General features: G+C 48.3%; 1 protein-coding gene and 1 long non-coding RNA gene across 2 annotated transcripts in view; one reads left to right on the top strand and one right to left on the bottom strand.

The window, feature by feature from the left end:
- Window positions 1-20,166, bottom strand: part of chsy1 (chondroitin sulfate synthase 1) — a 29,742-nt gene extending 9,576 nt beyond the window's left edge. Inside the window, exons 1-2 of the mRNA XM_068739370.1 lie at window positions 19,868-20,166; window positions 14,365-14,860 (exon numbers count right to left, since the gene is read on the bottom strand). Coding sequence (XP_068595471.1) covers window positions 14,365-14,860; window positions 19,868-20,166 — 795 coding nt within the window. The remainder of the gene's footprint in view (window positions 1-14,364; window positions 14,861-19,867) is intronic.
- Window positions 20,167-21,636: 1,470 nt separating this feature from the next.
- On the top strand, window positions 21,637-24,667 carry LOC137893923 (uncharacterized). Its single transcript, XR_011105466.1, has 4 exons — window positions 21,637-21,739; window positions 23,351-23,412; window positions 24,070-24,184; window positions 24,280-24,667. It is a non-coding gene; the product is annotated as an uncharacterized lncRNA (long non-coding RNA).
- Window positions 24,668-25,125: the final 458 nt, after the last annotated feature.

Here is a 25,125-nt window from a genome sequence, read left to right as displayed (position 1 = left end):
TAGCAGAAGAAGAGCAGTTGTAAACAAATCTTTAAGAGACAGCGCGGATAAATATTTAACGGAGTAAAAGAGACGGAGATGATAAAACAAAGGAGGGTCAGTCGGATTCGTGAACAATTAATAATTCTGTCTCGGATTCGTGAACGATTAATAATTCTGTCTCGGATTCGTGAACGATTAATAATTCTGTCTCGGATTTGTGAACGATTAATAATTCTGTCTCAGATTCGTGAACGATTAATAATTCTGTCTCAGATTCGTGAACGATTAATAATTCTGTCTCGGACTCATGAACACTTTACAACTGGTAACTTGCACTGTCCCATTTTTCTACTTTTACTGTTGCTGATATCTGTGGACGTGTCTCTTGGCTAGCCGGGATCCCCCCGGGAAGAGCTGGAGAAGGTGTCTGGGGACAGGGAATTCCGGAAATCCCTGCTGAGACCTGGCCCCGGATGAGCAGTGGAAGATGAATGGATTAACTTTTTCTTTGCATGATAGCAGGCAAAGCACGGCCACACCTGCCTCCCCTGTCTGCACGTCACTGGTGCGTATGGGTGTGCGCGTGATGCTGGAAGGCAGCATCGCTGCCACTCTGGCCAGGTTTAATCTGCAGGACAATAGGCACTGCCTGCCCCGCCTCCTCAATTGGAGACGGCATTGTGCGGCCGTAATCGGCTCTTTCGTTCACAATGGTGGTCTGTCCAAACTCATTTGTCAACTTGGTGAAAAGCTTCTCACACTGAGGACAGCTTCACAATCAGTCCGGTGCTAGCAAGCGTAACTGTTTCATCAACAGCATCATGACACTGCGACTCCATCAATGCTATCTAACCAACTTGTACCCCTGCAGAGCTACATCATTAACTCATTCAGTACCAGCCGTTGATAGCTCTGCCATACGCTCAGTACCAGCGTTTTTTGCCCTATATTTCAAGACCCACAGAATATATATATATATATACACACACACGTTCACATTTCATAGACACATATACATACACACATTCATTTATTCATTCATCTTCCGAGCCGCTTCGTCCGCTGCCGGGTCGCAGACATATACATGCAGCGGAACTGTTTCTCGGAGCGGATTGGAGCAGAAGCAAACCGAAGACACGCGACCACCAGTGGAGCCGAGGCAAACCAACGATTTAAGGATCAGTTTCAGACAATCTGCGGTCGGAGAAAGACTGCAAATGTTTGGCTTTGTGTTTTTTTATTTATTTTATTCTTATGAGTTCTTAGCCATGTATCCAAACAAAGGCAGCAGGAGGACGCAGGCCTGGCAAAGGAAAGAGGAAAGTATTGAGAACTGTTGAATTAAATTATGGGCAAATATGAAAATGGCTTCCGTGTTTCGGATATTGCTGCACAATACGGTATGGAAAAATCTTCAAAGGCTTGTACTGAATGAGTTAAGAAGACAGAGAAAGGAAAAACCCCAGGACAGTTTACCCACTCATTTTATGGAGCGGTCTCCCTTTCAAAGGAATAACCTCCCAATCCCTCCTGACACCGCGACCAAAACGGTATGTAAATGATAGAAGTTGTGTTAAATTAACTTTTGTTATGCTTTTATTTTTGTACCTGGTACACAGGAACGGATTAATCTAGTTTTCATTACTTCTTATAGGAAATATAGTTTCAGTTTTAGTATTATGGAACGAATTATGTTCAAGAACTGTGAATCCGCTGTACAGGGGGGTTCGTCCTTCTCTAAAATGACCACAATGCATTACAGGCGGCCATACTTGTAGGCTGTGTTCACTCACTCCGTGTCATTGATCGTTCATTCAGTGATAAAGCCGACTTTATGTGCTTCTATAAAGCACACAATCACGTGGGGAAGAAAAAATTTGCTTTCATCACGTTCCTGAGGTTATTTCTTAGCAAGAGGAAGCAGCAGAACAGAGGAGTGAATGGCGAAGGAGATCTGATGTGCCGTGCTACGACCGTAGCTAAACCCCGGCCACACGATGATGAAGCTTACTGGTTTTCTGAAGCCTTTAATTATGCTCAGCATTTAGCATGGTAGTCAACATGTCTTTACGCGACTCTCCAGAAACACCGTAAGAGCTGAGACAGATAAAAACACAGCTCTCTGAAGACAAAATGCTTCGTGTTTTCTCGGATCATCTCAGACAAGTTATATTACACAACATTTGCTAGATATCAATGTAATATCGTAATAAATGAAGTGCACAATACATATGAAAATTTATTTATTTGTTCGAAAAGTAGCTTGGATTGTGAGAGCAGAGCTGGGTTTGCGCAGAGAAGCCCAAACGCCACGGACCCGTCTAAAACAAAACGATCGTAGCTGTCAAGAGTCCGAAAGTCCTTCAAAGAGCAAAATGTGCAAAATGTGCAAAATGTGCTGGGTTAATAGATTCATTTACTAAGTCCGGGCAGGAAGCATCAGGGAACATGTCGCGATCATTACTCCACACGGACTTGCCGATCTTGTAAGGATCTTCGTTTAGGCTCGTTTAGCACAAGCTGAGTAGTTGGGAGGGTAAGGTGAGGAGCGAAGAACACAAACCACCCAGTCACGAGTGCTAAAGCTAGGAAACAAGACCGAGACCAGCCCCCTCAAACACTGGACGGCATAGAAGGGCTTTTCTTCCCGTGGCAATTAAACTATACGATGCACCATTGTAACATGCTATTGTTCTTAATATTAATGACTTCTGAATTACAGAATTCCCCCGTGAATAACAAAATACTCAGATTCGTGCCGTGAAGCGACGGCGCTTAGTTAGCTGCGTTAGTTTTGCCGCCCCACAACTTGTAATAACGATTACACCACCAGCAGCTACCGTATTTTTTGGACCTGATAAGACGCAACATCAATGAACGGTTCTTTTTTCATACATAAGGCGCATATCATAAGGCGCATAAAGCGAAACGAAACAGTCAGATAAGTCAAACTTTATTCAACTTATTCTCAAGATGAAGCTCGCCCGGCGTCGCCTCCCTGTCTTGGTGAACGTGTGTTCTTCTGTCGTCCAACGCTCCCACGCAGCTCGCAGTTTAACGGTGAACGGTTGGAGTTCTTTGGTTAATCCACCGGGGGTGATGATGATAAGCTAGTTTGCTAGTTAGTTTGCTTCACTTCGGTTTAGACCGTATCGGTGAGATCGGCGCGCACGGAGTCGCAGATCTCAGGAGCCGAGTTGCTGCAGGTCTTCTTCTTGCTTCCTCCTCTTCCTCCATTGATTCATTAATGCTGGATTCTCTTGCCGCTGCTCTATTCCCGTGTTCTGCTGCGGGACCGGCAGCCTCGAGTTGGAACTCCGATTCGTCAGCACGCCATAATACTATGTTGAAGCGCAGCTAATACGTATCACTCCGCGAGGCTCCCGACCATAATACTATGTTGAAGGACAGCACAGGTACGTATCACTCCGCGAGGTTCCTGACCGTAATACTATGGTGAAGGACAGCACCGGTACGTATCACTCCGCGAGGCTCCTGACCGTAATACTATGTTGAAGGACAGCACCGGTACGTATCACTCCGCGAGGCTCCTGACCGTAATACTATGTTGAAGGACAGCACCGGTACGTATCACTCCGCGAGGCTCCTGACCGTAATACTATGTTGAAGGACAGCACCGGTACGTATCACTCCGCGAGGCTCCTGACTATAATACTATGTTGAAGGACAGCACCGGTACGTATCACTCCACGAGGCTCCTGACCGTAATACTATGTTGAAGGACAGCACCGGTACGCATCACTCCGCGAGGCTCCCAACTATAATACTATGTTGAAGGACAGCACCGGTACGCATCACTCCACGAGGCTCCTGAATATAATACTATGTTGAAGGACAGCACCGGTACGTATCACTCCGCGAGGCTCCCGACTATAATACTATGGTGAAGGACAGCACCGGTACGCATCACTCCGCAAGGCTCCTGACTATAATACTATGTTGAAGGACAGCACCGGTACGTATCACTCCACGAGGCTCCTGACCGTAATACTATGTTGAAGGACAGCACCGGTACGTATCACTCCGCGAGGCTCCTGACCGTAATACTATGGTGAAGGACAGCACCGGTACGTATCACTCCGCGAGGCTCCTGACCGTAATACTATGGTGAAGGACAGCACCGGTACGCATCACTCCGCGAGGCTCCCAACTATAATACTATGTTGAAGGACAGCACCGGTACGCATCACTCCACGAGGCTCCTGAATATAATACTATGTTGAAGGACAGCACCGGTACGTATCACTCCGCGAGGCTCCTGACCGTAATACTATGTTGAAGGACAGCACCGGTACGTATCACTCCGCGAGGCTCCTGACTATAATACTATGTTGAAGGACAGCACCGGTACGCATCACTCCGCGAGGCTCCTGACTATAATACTATGTTGAAGGACAGCACCGGTACGTATCACTCCGCGAGGCTCCTGACTATAATACTATGTCGAAGGACAGCACCGGTACGTATCACTCCACGAGGCTCCTGACCGTAATACTATGTTGAAGGACAGCACCGGTACGTATCACTCCGCGAGGCTCCTGACCATAATACTATGTTGAAGGACAGCACCGGTACGTATCACTCCGCGAGGCTCCTGACCGTAATACTATGTTGAAGGACAGCACCGGTACGTATCACTCCGCGAGGCTCCTGACCGTAATACTATGTTGAAGGACAGCACCGGTACGCATCACTCCGCGAGGCTCCTGACTATAATACTATGTTGAAGGACAGCACCGGTACGTATCACTCCGCGAGGCTCCTGACTATAATACTATGGTGAAGGACAGCACCGGTACGCATCACTCCGCGAGGCTCCTGACTATAATACTATGTTGAAGGACAGCACCGGTACGCATCACTCCACGAGGCTCCTGACCATAATACTATGTTGAAGGACAGCACCGGTACGTATCACTCCGCGAGGCTCCTGACCGTAATACTATGTTGAAGGACAGCACCGGTACGCATCACTCCGCGAGGCTCCCGACGAAAATACTATGTTGAAGGACAGCAACTAGCTCGGTAGAGCGATTTGGATAGGGGCCTGCCCTTGAACAGGTTCATAAGGTTCTGACACCGGACATGAAAGTCCACCTCTTAATGTAATACTGTACACCATTTCCATTAGTCCAGGAAAAAACTATTGTGGGCTGTACCGGCAAAAGTACTTGTGTCCTGGAATCGCAAAAGGACATCAGTACAAAAGTACTTGTGTCCTGGAATCGCAAAAGGACATCAGGGGAATGGAGAGGTATTTCTCAGATCCTATCAGGACTCTTACGGACTTCTGATAGCCGGTTCAAGTTACAGTAACATTTTCATTCCATTGAAACTCCTCAGTACGGGTGCTCACCTTACACCCAGCGAGAAAGCAAAGAAAGCAGTGAGAAGCGCTTCGACATCCATTTTCACAGGGACATGGTGCAAAAGTTAGAGCGGTGACTTCTCATGATAATGACGATGACGAACGAGGCAGGCGCCTTAAACAACCATCAAACTAAAGCAATATGCTTTTGATAGAGGGGGGTGGACTTTGGTGTGCACGTTTTCCACGAGTGAAATTTGAGTTGATGTCTACGGTGCAACGTTGTGCTAAAAAGATTACAATACTTGGATATCACAACTACCAGAGAGACTGTTATAACATGCATTCCAAACACGACGCATGGTGCTAGAAACCCCCCCAAACACACCAACAATGTGATGAGAGGACACCATCACACTAAGCATGATGCAGAGAACGCAAGGAAAGGGCACACGAGGAAAACTCCTACTGGTGAGTCCGTTGAATCTTAATTTCTCCATTTGTGGATTAATAAAAGCTATCAAAAAAAGATGTAGAAGATAAAGTACAGACGTACAGTTAACTATCGTAGGATGCCCTAAAAGCAAAGGGAGATGTGCTACTCGCAAGATTTCCCATTTCATTTTTATAAACATGCTCCACTCGTAATGAAGTCAGTGCTTAATAAAAACTTCTTTCAACTTAAATCTTCAAATTACTCTGCATTTCCACAGAGTGGCCAATGATAAAAGAAACATCTCCCAAAGTACTGTCATCAGCCTTTATAGGTGGATAATCATCAAAATAAACTGTCCACAATCTCCAAAATGGCTAGATGGGGTCTTTTTTCAGCACCGTTTGGTACAGTGTGGTGCTGCTTTGTGCACGTCTTTCAACCGTTCCTTCCCTCCACACAACATGATACAGTCGTCCCTCGATATAATGCGGTTCATTTTCTACGACTTCGCTGCTTCGCAGAGTTTTTTAGTGCGATTTCAGATTTTCTTTTGCACTTGAACGCGCCTTGAAACGGCGCAAGACGAAGGGGCGCGGTCGGAGGAACTGTGAAATACGCGCGAGTTGCTATTAATAACTTCTCATGTGTTCAACCTCGTAGGTTGATCATTAAAATTAAATTCGTTATTTCTAAAAGCTATCATGTTTATTTGTTAAGCGTTTGTTTAATAGCGCTCTTATTCTCTGTGTAAAAAGAGGCTTTTATTTTGTAGGAGCATAAACGTCACGTCCCTTTTGGGTTTTGTTTCTTCCTGTTGCTACATGTAGCCGCTGCCGTTCCGCTGTGCTAAGCTATCCAATAAAGCAGCATGAGAGGCTAAAGACAGCACGAGTAGAATATTTGTTCTTCTGCACTCCAAGCGGCTCTTTCCTCGACCTGCACGCCTTAACATTATTAACAGGAAAACGTTTACTGTACGTACTATATATTTATATTCCTCAAACAAATGTTTAGTTCTGAAAAGGTTTTGATCTTTGGTTTCCTTCTATAATACTGAAACAATCTATTTAGATTAATGCCTGACTGTTAAACGTGTATAAAGTGTGTGGTGAGGGGTTTTACAGCCTTAAAACATTTAAGTACATGTATAATAATTGTAAAAAAATAAAGATCACTACATTGCGGATTTCACTTATTGTGGGTTATTTTTATAACGTAACCCCCGCGGAAAATGAGGGACTACTGTATACTACATGTACTACATGATATACTACATGCCCCATGTATGTTTGACTTCCTGTGGAGAGCAGCAGGACATCAGCTTTACTTCACTTCTATTAGTATTCCAAGTGGCAACCTTCCAGCAATCCTTTCAGTGCAGCTGCTGCAAATCTACTCTGGTCTGTACCCAACGGCCCGAGACCAAGGACCTGAACGGTCCCACATTCTACCCTTTCTGTTAACGCAGCACCTAGACAGTTATAAAATATCTGAGACAGCCTTTAGTCAAAAGAGCAACCAGATGCTGCAGGACAGCGTCCCTCATTTCTGTCTCCAACATGCTGCAGGACAGCGTCCCTCATTTCTGTCTCAAACAGATGCTGCAGGACAGCGTCCCTCATTTCTGTCTCAAACAGATGCTGCAGGACAGCGTCCCTCATTTCTGTCTCAAACAGATGCTGCAGGACAGCGTCCCTCATTTCTGTCTCAAACAGATGCTGCAGGACAGCGTCCCTCATTTCTGTCTCAAACAGCTCAGTCAGAAACGCTCTAAACCCGGAAGAAAAAGTACGTTCATAGCGAGCACGCTCGCTACCATGGTAACCGTGAGGGATGTTTTTAGCACACAATAAAACATTTTGGCCAATTTTTGCCAGAACATTACCACAAAATGTAAACTTTATCCACTCTGCTCTTCTTCTTTGACACACACACACACACACACACACACACACACACACACACACACACACACACACACACACACACACACACACACACACACACACACACACACACACACACACACACACACACACACACACACACACACACACACACACACACACACACACACACACACACACACACACACACACACACACACACACACACACACACACACACACACACACACACACACACACACACACACACACACACACACACACACACACACACACACACACACACACACACACACACACACACACACACACACACACACACACACACACACACACACACACACACACACACACACACACACACACACACACACACACACACACACACACACACACACACACACACACACACACACACACACACACACACACACACACACACACACACACACACACACACACACACACACACACACACACACACACACACACACACACACACACACACACACACACACACACACACACACACACACACACACACACACACACACACACAATGACTGGAATAATCTCAGGACCGAATAAAAATGCTTTGAATCATCCATCGATCTTCAAAGCGCTTATCCAGGTCGGGGGGGGGGGGGCAGCAGCCTGGGGGGAGCGGAGACGCTCGGCGCTCTGAGGGACCGTCTCACCCGGAGGGACCCTGTTCTTCAGGTCTCTACCCAAAGCGTACGACAGGTGAGGGTAGGAACGGACACCGGCCTGTAAATGGAGCTTCACCTTACGGCTCAGCTTCCTCGTCACCATGACGACAGTATCGTGGACGCAGCGCCGACGTCTGTCGATGTCCATCTCCTGCTCCATGAAGCAGTTCGTTCAAAGTGATTAACATACCGAAACATTTCCGTCGGAACAATACCACCGAAAATACACTCCATGCAGGGAAAATGCTGTAGAACGGGGACGCAGACACGGGGGCGCAGACACGGGGACGGGAAGAACGCAGACACGGGGACGGGCAGAACGCAGACACGGGGACGCAGACGCAGAAACGGGGACGCAGACACGGGGACGGGCAGAACGCAGACATGGGGACGGGAAGAACGCAGACACGGGGACGGGAAGAACGCAGACACGGGGACGGGAAGAACGCAGACACGGGAACGCAGACACGGGGACGCAGACACGGGGACGGGAAGAACGCAGACACGGGGACGCAGACACGGGGACGGGAAGAACGCAGACACGGGGACGGGCAGAACGCAGAACGCAAACAAAAGATAATAATAGACACCCACAAAGGGTTCCACACAAAGAACCTCAACGAGACAATGGAGCAAAGAAGTTGAGTCAGATATTTACTTGTGTACTTTTGCTGCTTCCGGGATAATGCAGGAGTCAGCAAGGCTGCATAAACATGTAGAATTGATGTCTTGGTGGCGCTAAAGAGCCACTAAATGCCAACTGAGACATTAAAAAGGGCACGAATGCATTCACCCATCGCTCGTCGTTTTTACCGGGCCAGCACTCCCCTGCCTGTCCGGAAACGCTGACCGCACGCATGCGTGTGAAGAGAGCGAAAGATCGTTAGTACCCGGGTGTTCATTGTCCTTACGCATCAAAGGGTCGAGTGGAACATTTATTTAGTGACTCAAAGGAGAAATCAGAATATAGAGATATATATCGTAGCCATATCGCGATAAAGCCTAAAGATATGGATATATTGGCTTTTTCGTGCAGCCCTACACTCACCAGTAAATGTGTTTAACATCACCTCTCGAGCCAGGCAGGACCGTCCGTCCCGCCGTCCGTCCAGCCGTCCGTCCCGCCTTACCATAACGCCGAACCAGAAATGAGACCGAAGGTCCGCACCTTTGTGAGTTTTTTTTTTTCTTTCTTAGTGTTAAGCTCAGACTTTTTACCTTGCTGAAAGGAAATGTCATGCCCCCCCCCTCACTTTATTTAATTTAGCCGTTATTCCTGTCTTTCTTTAAAATTGTATTTGTAAAATAAAATTTATCGTTGCTCAACCTCCAAATGTCTCGGTGTCGTCTCCGTCTCGATAACGTCTCGGTGTCGTCTCCGTCTCGATAACGTCTCGGTGTCGTCTCCGTCTCGATAACGTCTCGGTCTCGTCTCCGTCTCGATAATGTCCCGGTGTCGTCTCCGTCTCGATAATGTCCCGGTGTCGTCTCCGTCTCGATAATGTCTCCGTCTCGTCTCCGTCTCGATAATGTCCTGGTCTCGTCTCCGTCTCGATAATGTCTCGGTCTCGTCTCGGTCTCGATAATGTCCCGGTCTCGTCTCCGTCTCGATAATGTCTCGGTCTCGTCTCCGAATCCATAATGTCTCGGTCTCGTCTCCGAATCCATAATGTCTCGGTCTCGTCTCCGTCTCGATAACGTCCCGGTGTCGTCTCCGTCTCGATAATGTCTCCGTCTCGTCTCCGTCTCGATAATGTCCCGGTCTCGTCTCCGTCTCGATAATGTCTCGGTCTCGTCTCGGTCTCGATAATGTCCCGGTCTCGTCTCCGTCTCGATAATGTCTCGGTCTCGTCTCCGAATCCATAATGTCTCGGTCTCGTCTCCGAATCCATAATGTCTCGGTCTCGTCTCCGTCTCGATAATGTCTCGGTGTCGTCTCGATAATGTCTCGGTGTCGTCTCCGTCTCGATAATGTCCCGGTGTCGTCTCCGTCTCGATAATGTCTCCGTCTCGTCTCCGTCTCGATAATGTCCTGGTCTCGTCTCCGTCTCGATAATGTCTCGGTCTCGTCTCGGTCTCGATAATGTCCCGGTCTCGTCTCCGTCTCGATAATGTCTCGGTCTCGTCTCCGAATCCATAATGTCTCGATAATGTCCCGGTGTCGTCTCCGTCTCGATAATGCCTCCGTCTCGTCTCCGTCTCGATAATGTCCCGGTCTCGTCTCCGTCTCGATAATGTCTCGGTCTCGTCTCGGTCCCGGTCTCGTCTCCGTCTCGATAATGTCTCGGTCTCGTCTCCGAATCCATAATGTCTCGGTCTCGTCTCCGAATCCATAATGTCTCGGTCTCGTCTCCGTCTCGATAATGTCTCGGTGTCGTCTCGATAATGTCTCGGTGTCGTCTCCGTCTCGATAATGTCTCGGTGTCGTCTCCGTCTCGATAATGTCTCGGTCTCGTCTCCGTCTCGATAATGTCTCGGTCTCGGTTGGTGTGGTCTTGACTACGACCCTATAAATGATCAATATTGTGATTAACAACCGAGCGCTGCAATCGTTTCAACACTAAGTGGCTTTTCATTTCAAACACTCCTCTCACGGTGCCGCGCCGTGCAGAAGCAGCCGAACGGAGACACACCTGACCCATCGACGTATTTCTTTACGAACAGACGGTAACTCAGTGGAGTTTCAGTCTTTCATAAATCTAAACACCGATGTTGCGAGTACTGCAGAAGTGCTCCACGTCCGACCCCGACTGACAGCGCTGCAGTGACTGATATAACGTCTAGCTTCTCAGGCCCGCGGTCCACAATGCGCCCGATGCAAAGCAGCACACAAACCCACCACGAGCACGCAAACGAGCAAACGCACTAGCGCTCACACTGCAGCGCTGTGTGCCGACCTCTGGATGCAGCGGCATTCTTTGCATTGAGATCTTATCAGGAAAAACCCCCGTCGGTAATGAAGGCTTTCACAACATCCAGTGGCCACCAGCCTCTAAGCCCCGCCCCCCCTTCATGCTGCATTTCCGTTTACTTTTGATTAGCAGTGCATCCATTTGCTCTTTGGGCTTCGCTTGCAGCATCTACTTTTAGTACAACGTGAAGGCACTGGTGAGGGGAGAACAGCCACAGGATGTCTGAAAACACACAGCGCACCCTGGGCAGTGCGTAGAGCAGGACAAGAGACACCCCCCCCCCGACAGCCTCCGGTACCGAGTCCCAGTACTACAGTACCCAGGAAACAAAAAAACACCTTTAGTCAGACAGAAAGACACTTGTGAAAATATCCAAACGCGATCAGCGCATCCATGCAGCCTCGTGGGCAGAGCGGTTAGCAGGAGCTAACGTAGCATTGCCAGCTACTCTCTCGTGCCGGTCCCAAGAGACCCGCGCTAACGCCGAACGCCAGCAGCGTCGTTAACCCACGGGACGCTGCCGGAAATTAGATTACTGAAGGACGAAGACAAAGACGATGAAGAGGACGAAGACGGGTGCATCAGCAGCAAGAGAAGAGGGAATGAAGAGTTCAGGACTGAGAAAAGGTTGATGTGTGTCCAGGAGACCAGGAGGAAAGGAAGCAAGGCTAGAAGCTGAGGAGCAGGATTCAAGTTGTTTACAACGGAGGAGAGGAAAGAGGAATGGAGGAGGAAGGAAGAGTTGGAAGAGAAGGAGAAGTTCTTACGCTCCACAGGTAGGAGGAGAGTTAGAGGAGAAGGAGAAGTTCTTACGCTCCACAGGTAGGAGGTGAGTTAGAGGAGAAGGAGAAGTTCTTACGCTCCACAGGTAGGAGGAGAGTTAGAGGAGAAGGAGAAGTTCTTACGCTCCACAGGTAGGAGGTGAGTTAGAGGAGAAGGAGAAGTTCTTACGCTCCACAGGTAGGAGGTGAGTTAGAGGAGGAGGAGAAGTTCTTACGCTCCACAGGTAGGAGGTGAGTTGGAGGAGAAGGAGAAGTTCTTACGCTCCACAGGTAGGAGGTGAGTTAGAGGAGAAGGAGAAGTTCTTACGCTCCACAGGTAGGAGGTGAGTTAGAGGAGAAGGAGAAGTTCTTACGCTCCACAGGTAGGAGGTGAGTTAGAGGAGGAGGAGAAGTTCTTACGCTCCACAGGTAGGAGGTGAGTTGGAGGAGAAGGAGAAGTTCTTACGCTCCACAGGTAGGAGGTGAGTTAGAGGAGAAGGAGAAGTTCTTATGCTCCACAGGTAGGAGGTGAGTTGGAGGAGAAGGAGAAGTTCTTATGCTCCACAGGTAGGAGGTGAGTTGGAGGAGAAGTTAGAATATATTCTCTAAAATTGAACATTTGAATAAAATGACTGCATGCATAGACTCAGAGTAACCGTCTCCATGGTGATAAACACCTGAAGTCCAACAGCATTCAGACACATCAGTCAAAGCCTTCGTCACTAAAACTGGAGCCATCAGGAAATAGTTTCTAGAGAATCTAGACCAAGCCGCATATCATTAATGACCAAACGGCAATTACAACGCTAAAGAAAACAATATATATCATGTCCTAAAAAAAGAATTGATTAAAGTAGAGGTAGATGTAGAATATGAAAGAACACACAAATTGTACAAATCTGAACTATTCTCTCAATTCATTGTAATATTGATATTGACATTTACAGATTATTTGTGGTGAAATGTCAGGATATGCATTTTTGCAATGGATAGAAAAAAGGGGGAACATTGACTCTTCCTCGACCCATTGCTTCAATATTTATACCATTTTGAAAAATAAATGAACACAGACCGATGAACAAATCAGGGCAATCAGAATTTAGTAGGAACGGTGTAAATAAAAGTTCCCAAGTCGAGGTTTGGCTCAAGTCTACACCCTATTCTAAATAGACATACAATATTGCATATTACAGCTTGAACAAAGCCTTCGGCCACCCTCTTTACTCGCGAGTCCACAGACACACAACCCCACGCCACACGACCTGATGCAACCTGCGCCGCACCTCGCAGAGATTTTGGCAGTAAACCCACCTACCTAACCTACCTTGATAGGTAATCATAAAACCGGCCCATCTTGACATCCCTAATGCAAACAAACATCTGCGTTAACATGATGCAAAGATGTAGGCAGGATATTGCATGACAGCAAGTGTAATTTCTGCTCAAAAACCATAACAGGTCAAAGGCTAACCCAGGGATTCGGGCCTACACACAACAAGGACCACCATGACCTTGTGATGACTTGTTGCAACTGATAATGCAGTTACAGTAAACCGAACCGTCTGTACCTCGTTATATTAATTTAACTCAAAAGAACACACGTCCATCTCGCGTAAGGTGCACGGACATGGACAAAAGAGCCAGCGTGGGACAAAGAATCTCCCTCCTCTGCTCGAGAATAGCACAAAGTGACTATAGCTGAGACAGACAGGCCGAGCTTCAAGGCCAACTCGCTCTGTTCAAGCTCGTCATTTCCTCATTTCAGTTTATAAAGTTGTAAATAAAAGGTCTAAACTGTAGTAAGTGCTTTTTGTTTTTTTTTAACCAAAGAACATAAGATACTGCGTGAACATCAGAGTAACCGTAGGCAGCATTAAGCAACCACCGGTTGACCAATTACAGCTGAGAGGAAAAAGAAATCAATCTTGCGTCTGGATCCACACCAAACCTAAACGGGTTCTTTCCATGAGGGCTGGTGGCCCTCGTGGAAACGCACACAGTAGTTTCTGTGTGACCCTGCGTGCAAATCAACCAGGAACAAATGGAAACGGATCAAAATATATCCAGTGGAAATAATCTGGTTTGCAACCCGAATTCAGCCTTTATACAAGAAAAACTACATTTGGCTCACATAGCGCCGCTGAAAGGTGGCCCAAGCCTACCGCATTCACCCCGTTATAAACCAGGCATCCGTCACACGGCGGCGGCCGTCACACACACCTCACTCCACCTGTCAGACCCGGGTGCCAAACTGGAAAGTCAGTGACGTTTCAACCGACGCACAGCAAAACGGCGGGTTAAAAAGGTGAGTGAACATCAAGCCATACCTCGTAGGACCAGACGCACTGAACCCCAGCAAACCGCCTGACGCAGCGGCCCACCTCCACGTCCTCGTGGTTGGTGTACATCTCCTGCAGACACTCCCGAATGTGTGGCACCATCCTCTTCAGGACCTCGCGGCTCATAATGACCCCAGGCCCTCCCATACAAAAGTTCTCCCCAGGCTCCAGAGCCAGTTTGCCCAGTTCATCCCGGGCCCCCATGCCCGTTTGGCCCAGGAAAATGGCCTTGCTGCTGTTGAGACTTCGCAGGAAGTTCTCCAGCTTTTCGCTCTTGATGTAGACATCGTCATCAGCTCTCATAAACCAGTCATACTTGTCCAGGTAATGGTCATGCATATACTTTAGCATCATGAACGACTTCTTTTGAGGTGGGTAGGAGTCGTCCACATTATTCAGGGGAACTATAGGGATGGGTATAGAGGTGTCTGAGCCCTCACTGGAGAAGAATTCCACACGACCCGGAATCGTCTGAGCCCACGTTCTGCAAGCACATAAACATAATCATCTGTAACACAAAATGGTAGGAAAGACATCCAGAACTAGTCATTTGACTGTAGACAGACATGAGCGGACATTCTCTAGCTCGACATACGGAGCGGTGTAAACAGACAGTCACAGAAATACAGACACGCAAACAAGTCGATAACGATTAATTTCATCCACACATTCGAGAAATACCTTTTTCTTTTTTTAATATACGAGCTTCAGCAACGGCAAGTAAAATTCAAAGTTACCTTTTTTTATGAATACATGTTTGGGCATTTTACATTTTCAATGTATTCATTTACCTCCCCCTAATGGTGCAAACAACATTCATGTTTTTAAAGGCTGCTGCTTTATCATGGGCACTCAACCATAATTCTGTAGCACACGCATCTAAACACTGGACAGGAGTTCTGCATCCAGTTCTGATGAGAAAGGGGGGTGGGGGGGCCTAATATCGCCTCGCAGCAGCAGACCAAGTTTAAATGAAGTGGACCGCCTCTGGCTTAAAGGGCAAGATGTGCCGTAAACATGGACGCCACCACTGCCGGTCTCCTCGCTGGCTTTCTGTGAACATGACCACGTCCACGTCCTGCAGGACGAGCAACTATAAATATAGCAAGCAGACAGGGAGGAGGAAGTGTCATACAAAGCAGCTTCCAGCCTAGCTTTGGGGAAACTTGGCTATTGCTCTTATTGTGTTACTGTACGTGAGCAGAAAATGGCGTCGCAGCATTTTACAGTAAGGCAGACCTTTGAAGTGGATGTTTTAATGTGGGCGCTGCTAAAGCTAAAGAGCAGCGATGCTAAAGGGACACGCCAGACCTGACTAATAATGACGCTTTATTATTCTACTCGCACTGAATAAAGACGTCCTTTTTTCTCGCTACCTCTCACACACATCTATCCCCACTCTCTCTCCTTCTCGCATGGGGGAGGGGCGCAGACTAAGGAGGGCACTCCTTAGTCCGTTGCCCCTTCACGAATTTGACCAGGTAAAAAAGGAAAAGTAAACTAAACATCGTTTAACGCAAGGACGAGAAATATCGCGGCATTTTGATCTCATTGCACGAGATCTTGTCCCAGATTAACTTTTCCACATTTTCTGCAGAAAGTACAGATCTAGTTGCCATGACGACATCTCAAGCAGGGGAGAAAACCCGCTCTCTAGCAACAGAGCTAGCTGGAATACAGAGCTAATGCTTTGCTAGTTTTGCTATGTGCCTGCGAGCTACCAGGGCCCCTCCCCCTCAGTGTCCGACACTCAGAGGCGTCCGTGCAGAAACGTGTCCAGGACTTTAGTTCCGCACGGAGCGCTTAGATCGCACTAGTAATAAATGTAATGACAAAAAATGCATAAAACAAAAAAAGCGAAACGGTACGCAGGCGGACCGAACGCGCAACCGAAACGGTTCAAGGCATTCCATGAACCATTACACCCCTAACGGAGAACCCCCTATACATCGGCATAAAAAGCGCAAGTGGCCGGGGTCAGGAAAGACCTGCTGGATGCTGAGAAACACTGGGAGGGGGCAGCTGGAGATGAAGGTCCCCATGAATGCAGCTATGAGCTAGCCCAGACATGGGCAAACCGAGGCCCGGGGGCCACATGCGGCCCGTTGGTCTTTTTAATCCGGCCCGCCGAACTTGTCCAAATTATATCATTAAATATAATTGTATTATAATTAAACCTTATTAATTTGACCTTTCCCCTGGAATGCTACCTGTAAAAGGCCAAATCCTTTAATGCTATAGCTTTCATGTGTCATTTATATTAGCTCACACAAATACTCCATCCATCTGTTCTTGGTCCGGCCCCTCTGTCAAATTTTAGAACCTATTGTGGCCCGCGAGTCAAAAGGTTTGCCCACCCCTGAGCTAGCCCGTTAATAGGTTAACGCTGCCGAAACCATTTTGAGTGGGTTCTTCATCTGAACGCACTGGGAATACGTACCAAAAGTAAAACCTTACAAGGACTACATTATTTATCAGCTATTTTCTTTTGCCTGCGGGGGTTATCTTATCACAGAAAGAACTACAAGGATCGCAAGTATGTTTGTCATGAAGACACAATGCTACCGTTCCATCAGATTCTCCTGAAGCCAGCATGAGATTACGAGGGAAACCTTGTGGGTGAGGCGTGTTAATCTGGTAGAACTCAAACTTGGGATAATTAGGATTCCTGGGAATTGACAAAGACTGAGGGACACGCAGCAACGAGCTCACGTATCTGGACCCTCTTGCAGAAAGATATCATCAACCATCTACCCCATTCCTAGCTGGAGAACTTCCCCATTTTATCATCTCCAAAAACATCAAAAGGTTCCTCTCTAATGTGAGTGATGAGAACATAAATGCGGTAAAGAAATGCAAATAACATGTTCCAAATGGTAGAAAGCACCAATTCAGTTATTGGCAACAATGTTGAAGGTTTTCTTGAGAAATACTGAATTGTATTACGACGCTGCTCCAGAAATTAAGCTAAAAAGCAGATCGAGTCTAAATCCAATCCGTAATAATGAAGAGGAAATACTAGACATGACAAAAATGCCTCAAAAATAAACCGTTTTGTGAAAAAATATTGCAGTTTTTGATAACTGAAGATGGACGGAACAAATTGACGCCGTTCTTATATCGTTCTCTACTTCTTTTGTGACGGAAGAATAACAATAACCTTCAGAATAACAATAACCTTCAGTCTTAAAGAAGGCCCGCCGCTTCACAGAACGCGGTTTGCTTGGTTGCAGTTTATTCATTTTGTCCCCTGCTCTAATTATAGCACTCAACGTCGTAGGGTCTTCAGTAATACATGCTTTTCCTGTATTTCTGGTACTCAGTACAGGAGTTATTCATGACTTGAGATATTTGTCCTGACGTCCCAGGATAGGTTCAATGCAATCACAAAGAATCTACTTGTTCAGGTTCGATTGAAGACATCTCGCTTCTCATCCAAGAGCCTTCTGCAGCTCTGAGAGACCGGTCCAGGGTCCAGGGTCCAGGGTCCAGGTGCTTATGCAAAGACAACGAAAGGACCGAAACCACAAAGGCAATCAGACTCCCCAGGACTCATTAGCGTCCATAAGGTGAAGGATCGTCCCCCCCACCCCCAACCTCCGGTGAGCTGCACCCAGGTGTGGCTGGGGGGTTGTGCATTTTGGGATGGAGGTCAACACTGCATTGTGTGTTGCTGACAGATGGCGTCTCAATCCCCCTCTGTCCAGGGATGGTCTCTGCAGTTTGACACATGGCTTCTTTGACTCCCCTCTCAGACCAGCTCTCTTCCCTAACACCTGGACATCACTGTCCTCAAAGGAGTGTCCTGTGTCTCTCCTGTGCAGGTGGACTGCTGAGTTCCGTCCTGAGGAGTCGTCTCTCCTGTGCGGAGCGGTTGTTCGGCCTCCCCAACGTACCGGTCGCGGCATCCTTCACTGGACCGCAGACACGACATTGCTCCGTTTGTCTCTGGGTGTTTTGTCTTCCGGGTGGACCAGCATCTGTCTCGGGGCGTCGCCAGGTTTGTGGTATGGGAATCTTGTGTTTACTCAAAATGCTCTTGAATATTTCGGAAACGGCAGCGACGTCGGGGATGACGACAGGTTGTCGTTTGTCTTCCTGTTCATTGTTGGTTTGATGACATTTGTTGGCCTCGACAAACGCCCAGTTTGGACCGCCACACGTCCTCAGAGCGCTCCCGGTGTGTTTCTGGACCGCCACACGTCCTCAGAGCGCTCCCGGTGTGTTTCTGGACCGCCACACGTCCTCAGAGCGCTCCCGGTGTGTTTCTGGACCGCCACACGTCCTCAGAGCGCTCCCGGTGTGTTTCTGGACCGCCACACGTCCTCAGAGCGCTCCCGGTGTGTTTCTGGACCGCCACACGTCCTCAGAGCGCTCCCGGTGTGTTTCTGGACCGCCACACGTCCTCAGAGCGCTCCCGGTGTGTTTCTGGACCGCCACACGTCCTCAGAGCGCTCCCGGTGTGTTTCTGGACCGCCACACGTCCTCAGAGCGCTCCCGGTGTGTTTCTGGACCGCCACACGTCTCCAGAGCGTTCCCGGTGCGTTTCCGCTCTTTGACCTTTCCTTCTGTTCTAGTGGGGATGTTTTGGGCTCGGTGGTTCGGGGCTCTGATGACCCCTAACTTGTGCTGCAGTGGGAATCAAAGAGGAGATATTGGTCGGCGTGTGTGTGTGTGTGTGGGGGGGGGGGGGTCTGTACACCTCGATGTTGAGATTCCCATTCATCTCAAGGTGTACAGCACAGTCCAAGAAAGGCAGGACGTTGCACTCCGCCTCTCGGGATAGGCTCCGGTGACAGAAGGCGGTTTGGAAGACGATTGATCCTACTTGAGGACAACTCTCACCAATGACTAAACCGAGTCGCGTTACCGAAACCACCAGCTCTTTCTGGCTGGTCGTACCTAAAATGGCGTAGCAAACATGCAGCGTTTCCATCTGATGACACGGTGCAATTCAAAAAACTGAACAGATGTTAGAATCTCCCTTCACAATAAAGGCTCTACTGAAGACGCCGACGTTCCCCTCTAGACACTCGAGGGAAACGAGGACGTTTGAAGCCGCTTTTCCATCGCCTACACTCACGAGTCACTCGGCTCGGCCTAAACAGACATGAAATATATTCTCCCGTTATCTCATCACAATCCCCAACAGGGAGCTGGACGTGGCCACCAGTCTGTCAGCCTGTCCACACAGACAGACAGACCGAGGTCACGTGGTCCGAGCGGAGGACAGCCATCGCTTCAGACTGTCCCTCGGATTATCCTTCATGGAAATTAAAAAAGGCACAAACTCCGTTTGGCTTCGGCTTTCCAGAGAAGCACAAACATCCCACCGAGTCTGACGTCACTCGTTTAGTCGTCGGGGGGGTCCGGGGGGGTAAACCACGTCCAAACTGCTCTCGTTAACCCTTCCTGTTCTAGGTGGATGCGTCGTCGTCCTGATAACAGGCCCGACGCACAATGGACGCTTACAAACGACCGAGCCACTCACCGGTACGCCGCCACGGCCCGGTTGTTCAGGTACTTCTGAGCGGTCATGACTCCGACGAAGAGGAAAGCGGACCTGGAGCCCGTCTGCCCGGTCGCCGGGGAGTCGCTGTCCGGCGGGGGCCACTGCACGTCCTTCCTGAGCCCCCCGTTCAAGCCGCATCCGGTCGGGTTCGCCTTTCGCTTGTGTCCGACCTTCTTCAGCCCAGCGGCTCTGGGTAGAATGAGTCTGGACGCCAGCGTGAAGCCGACGACCAGCCCCAGGAGAACACTGAACCAGGCTCTGCGGCTCCGACCCGCCATCGCGCTCGGCGCGGAGCTTCTGTGTGATAAAACTAGCTTAGCCGTGAACACGAAGCCGCGCGAAAGGGCTCTGCGGAGCGCGCGTCCGACGGCTCGGGCTCGGGCTCGGGCTCACACGCACTCTCTCATGGTAGAAAAGCCCTTTTCTTCCATTGCCTACGTAGCATCCCAGCAGCGCGTCTCACGGTAGCCGCTCGAGCTAACTTCCGCCGCCGCTCCGTCCCGGTGACCATCAACAGCCGTGAGACGTGCGTCCGCCGCGGCGGGTTTCCGTTCGCCCCGGAAAGGTGTCCCGTTAACAGCGCTATCTGCCAACGGGGGACGTCGAAGTGTCGCGTTCGCGGATCAGGAAGGTCTTAAGGGTAGTTTGACCCAACGGTGTTTCCGTAGGAGCGCTCTGACTGGCTGACGAACCGGAAACTTCATCGCGAGGGAGGCGGGTCAAAGCTGCTTCCGGAGTTGTTTTCTTCGTTCTCGATTTCGCTGCTCTTCATATAAATCTCGGATTATTGCGCCCCCGCTGCTGACTGGAGGGATTACAGATACTTAAACTCATCAGTGAATCCGCGAACGGCCTGGAGTTGCGAGCCACAGCCGCGTTGCCATGGAGATGGAGAAGAAGCCGGTCAGAATGGCAGCGGAGTCAAAATATGCCGCATTAAAAGGATACGACCGAGATTTACGCAAATGTAACATGTGAATTAAAACTATAAAATAATATTAAGACAGTATTAAAGACAGACGCGAGTCACGTGACATGTTTTCGCTAGGTGATTGTTACGTGGTGAACGCGACACCCTGTGATGTCCTACGTCACAAGTGGCTGGCCCTTGTTGAAATGCATCTTGGGATTTGTAGTTAACCCCCAATGTTCCTTTCTCGAGACGTTTGTGCCTCATATTTGAAATAGCAGATATTTTCAGGTACAGCTGTGTAGAAACTCTCGTCATCTGTTAATGTTATATTATAAAATTAACAGAAATACAACATCAATAATAATCAGTTATTTGTTGCTAAACGTTCGTAGCAGTCCAGCGTCTGTGGAAAGCGTATGCCTTCCCCGACACCGCCCCCATGTGGCTGTCGTCCTCTGCAATGACCCGATCAGGAACACTCCGGTTCTGCTGCCGCTTTTTGTTCTCCGTGTTCTACGGACGCGATCTGCCTTCCCGTTCACGAAAATAAACCAAAGTGAATTCCATCACCCTCTTTTCCCCCAAAGCAATAAAATATATTATTAGAATCTCCCACAGAATGCAGCCTCGTGGGCAGAGCGGTTAGCAGGAGCTAACGTAGCATCGCCAGTTTCTCCCTTGAGCCGGTCCAAAGCTCGAATAAATGCAGTTTAACCAAAAATATGCCAAATATGCAAATCAACGTAAAGAAGAGAGACATCCCAGATCGGTGGAGGCCCCGGTTAACCCACGGGATGCTGCTGGAAGCTGGGTTACTGTGGAGGAAGAAGAGGAGGAAGAAGAGGAGGAAGACGAGTGGATCAACAGAAAGAGAAGAAGGAATGAAGAGTTCAGGACTGAGAAGAGACTCTGAATGTTGGAACGATGATGGGTAGGAGGTGAGTTAGAGGAGAAGGAGAAGTTCTTACGCTCCACAGGTAGGAGGTGAGTTAGAGGAGAAGGAGAAGTTCTTACGCTCCACAGGTAGGAGGTGAGTTAGAGGAGAAGGAGAAGTTCTTACGCTCCACAGGTAGGAGGTGAGTTAGAGGAGAAGGAGAAGTTCTTACGCTCCACAGGTAGGAGGTGAGTTAGAGGAGAAGGAGAAGTTCTTACGCTCCACAGGTAGGAGGTGAGTTAGAGGAGAAGGAGAAGTTCTTACGCTCCACAGGTAGGAGGTGAGTTAGAGGAGAAGGAGAAGTTCTTACGCTCCACAGGTAGGAGGTGAGTTAGAGGAGGAGGAGAAGTTCTTACGCTCCACAGGTAGGAGGTGAGTTAGAGGAGAAGGAGAAGTTCTTACGCTCCACAGGTAGGAGGTGAGTTAGAGCAGAAGGAGAAGTTCTTACGCTCCACAGGTAGGAGGTGAGTTAGAGGAGAAGGAGAAGTTCTTACGCTCCACAGGTAGGAGGTGAGTTAGAGGAGAAGGAGAAGTTCTTACGCTCCACAGGTAGGAGGTGAGTTAGAGGAGAAGGAGAAGTTCTTACGCTCCACAGGTAGGAGGTGAGTTAGAGGAGAAGGAGAAGTTCTTACGCTCCATAGTTATATAAAAATTATATTCCCACTTTCTTTTCAGAAGAAAGTTGCTCAATATCTTGGTTGAATATTGATCTGTGTTTGTGGAATTTGACACTATGGTGTATTGTGGGGACCTCTGTCTCACCAATAATACAAATAAATATCGGGCAATAGTTTTTCCTGTAAATCATAATAGGTACTTGGCGGAGGTCCACTGTCAATAAAGTGCGCCACATGACCAGAAAACATACTGATCAGTTTAAAAGGTAAACCGATCGCTAGTGGATAGTATTGCTAACCAACGGTGAGCTAATGTTGGCGTCATAGCCAACGTGAGTGAGGGCCTATCTTAGCGAAGATATCCTGCATGAATTTATGAACTAGAACTTGAACTGCCGCCTGAGGACGTTTGGATCCCCGAATGATCCCAGATCATGTTTTCAGGGGCTTTATGCTGCTGTAGGGTCCCCCATGGTAAGGAGGTCCTGGGTGACGAAGCCAGGTCTGGGGGCCGGACCTCTGCCCACTAAAATAGACGACATGGGCCCGAAGTCCGGCGGACTCACCTTCTGCTGAGGGAACCATAGTAGATGGGAACAATATGGATTGTCTCGTCTTCAGGCTAAAAACAACCCAGGGGTTACCGAGAAGCAGCACACCAATCGACTAGTTATTGGGACACCCCCCCCCCCCCGACACCGCAGGGCCACACGGGACACGTACCTGTGTCTCTTCACTTTCAGGATTCCCTCCCGAGAGTGTCCACGAACTAGCGGGGGAAGGGAAAGCGAAAAATCCGGACGATCATAAATGTTTATTTTGGTCGTTTAAAGAGAAAAAACTATATTAAAAAAGAATTAAGGTATTATTTATTTTAAATCAGTGATTATACAGTATTTCTAAAATTAAGAAATACAAGAAAAACCAAAAAGAAATAACAGCTGACCTAAAAAGTACCACCCGACTCCTCACTCACTCTGATACTTCTCCTTTTACAGGCCTGCTCTCTGGCAGGACAACGAGACGCCGGCGGCCAGCCCCCGTTTCCCGTCCTTCACAGGTGTTTGAAATGTAAAAATATAAAACCTAACAGGCCAGTTACCAGTGCGCTTTGAAAACGAATGAAAGAAAATGAAATGTTAGCAAGTATTGGAAAACAATTATATTATTAAAGCCGCAAGCGGCGTTGTAGGCCCTCGCCGGCCGACAGGCCGTTGAGCTGACCCGCCGACGCACGCCGCTTTTGTCCTGAGTGCTTCACAAGTGTTTAGATTTTAGCTGCATTAGTAGCTCACAGTTTAGTCAAATCGTTATTTGGATTATATGGCCATCTGCCATCAGGAGTTTTTAAGTTTCAATCCAATATGGCCGCCTTCCTGTGTGTCTGGGGGCATGGCCACAATACTTTTTTTTTTTGCCCTGACATGAAGCATGTCTGTACCGAATTTCGTGGCTGTCCGACAAAGTTAGCGTCGGACCCCTCCCCATAGGAGGGGTTGCCATCGTCATGGCAACAGCGTAAAAAATGCAGCCTGGGTGTCATTGCCTTTTCAACCGGCATGTGTGTGAGAATGTATGTGGCAAATTTGGGACGTTTCCATGGTAATGTGTCATTTTCATAAGATTGGTGATTGTTCTGTGTCGCACTCATTTGATGAACATGGAGAATTATCCTCTGTAGTTTCTACAACTCTGTTTGTCTCCCTTCTTCTTGAAGAACACCAGAACTCTTCTCCTCCGTTCCTCTTCATCTTCTTCCTCTAGGATTGTATTCAACAACCCCGTTAAAAACTCTGCAGCTTCCTCTCCTAGACACTTCCACACCTGCACAGGTATGTCTCCGGTGCAGCTGCCTTCCCATTCTTCATCCTCTTCATCCTTTCTAACTTCACTCTGCTAATCTTCATCACTTCCTGGTCCACAACAGGTTCCTCTACTCCCCTTTGTTCTCTCTCATCTTCCTCATTCATGATGATGTGGACTCGGTCTAGCAGCCAGTAGAGGTGAGCCCCGCCTCCGGCCCACAGCAAGCTGGGATAAGCGTGCAGATCGCAGAGAGCTACGATGGAGAGCGCCCTCACCGCGCAGCGCGGAGGTTTGGACATAATGATGAACAGTCAAACTTGTGGCGCCGTCTTTTCCTGATATTTTCTGTTTGGCAACGACGCGGCGTCTGAGAGGAATCTCGTCTGATAGGGGAGAAGAATAAAAACAAGTATTTTTCCAAGTCTTGCCTCCTCCCGTTTCTGCGAGTGTGAATTCTGCTCCTGACGGCGTACCTTGTCGCTAAACACATACTTTTATATTTCGGCAAGTCCGTCGTAACCCCCCGCACCGTCATTACACAAGTCCGTGGTTAAGTGAGGGCCACCTCTGGAGCAACGAATGCAATGTTGGACATTTTGGGGAGACACGAGGTCCGGCAGCTCCTTACCAGCCGACTGAGGATGAGATCTATCCTCATGATGGTTGTAAAGCAGGGGTGGGCAAACTTTTTGTCGTGCGGGCCACGTTGGGTCTGAAATGTTGACAGAGGGGCCGGGCCAGGAGCATTTGGATGAGTGTTTGGCCCAGATATACTAAAGCGCTGCGTGTAGTGTGCAAACCTCATAGCACAGTACACACACAGATAAATGTACAACCAGATTTACTAACAGTGTGTACGAAGAACTGCGTCTTTCAAATGTGCAAAATAGCCCTAATCCAGGTAGTACGTTTGTCTCAATGAATATGCAAGATGCAGCATTTACACATATTTTGGCAGGAGAAATGT

This window comes from Brachionichthys hirsutus, chromosome 1, assembly GCF_040956055.1.
Source record: "Brachionichthys hirsutus isolate HB-005 chromosome 1, CSIRO-AGI_Bhir_v1, whole genome shotgun sequence".
Taxonomy (NCBI): domain Eukaryota; kingdom Metazoa; phylum Chordata; class Actinopteri; order Lophiiformes; family Brachionichthyidae; genus Brachionichthys; species Brachionichthys hirsutus.
This window is presented reverse-complemented; position numbering and strand designations above follow the sequence as displayed.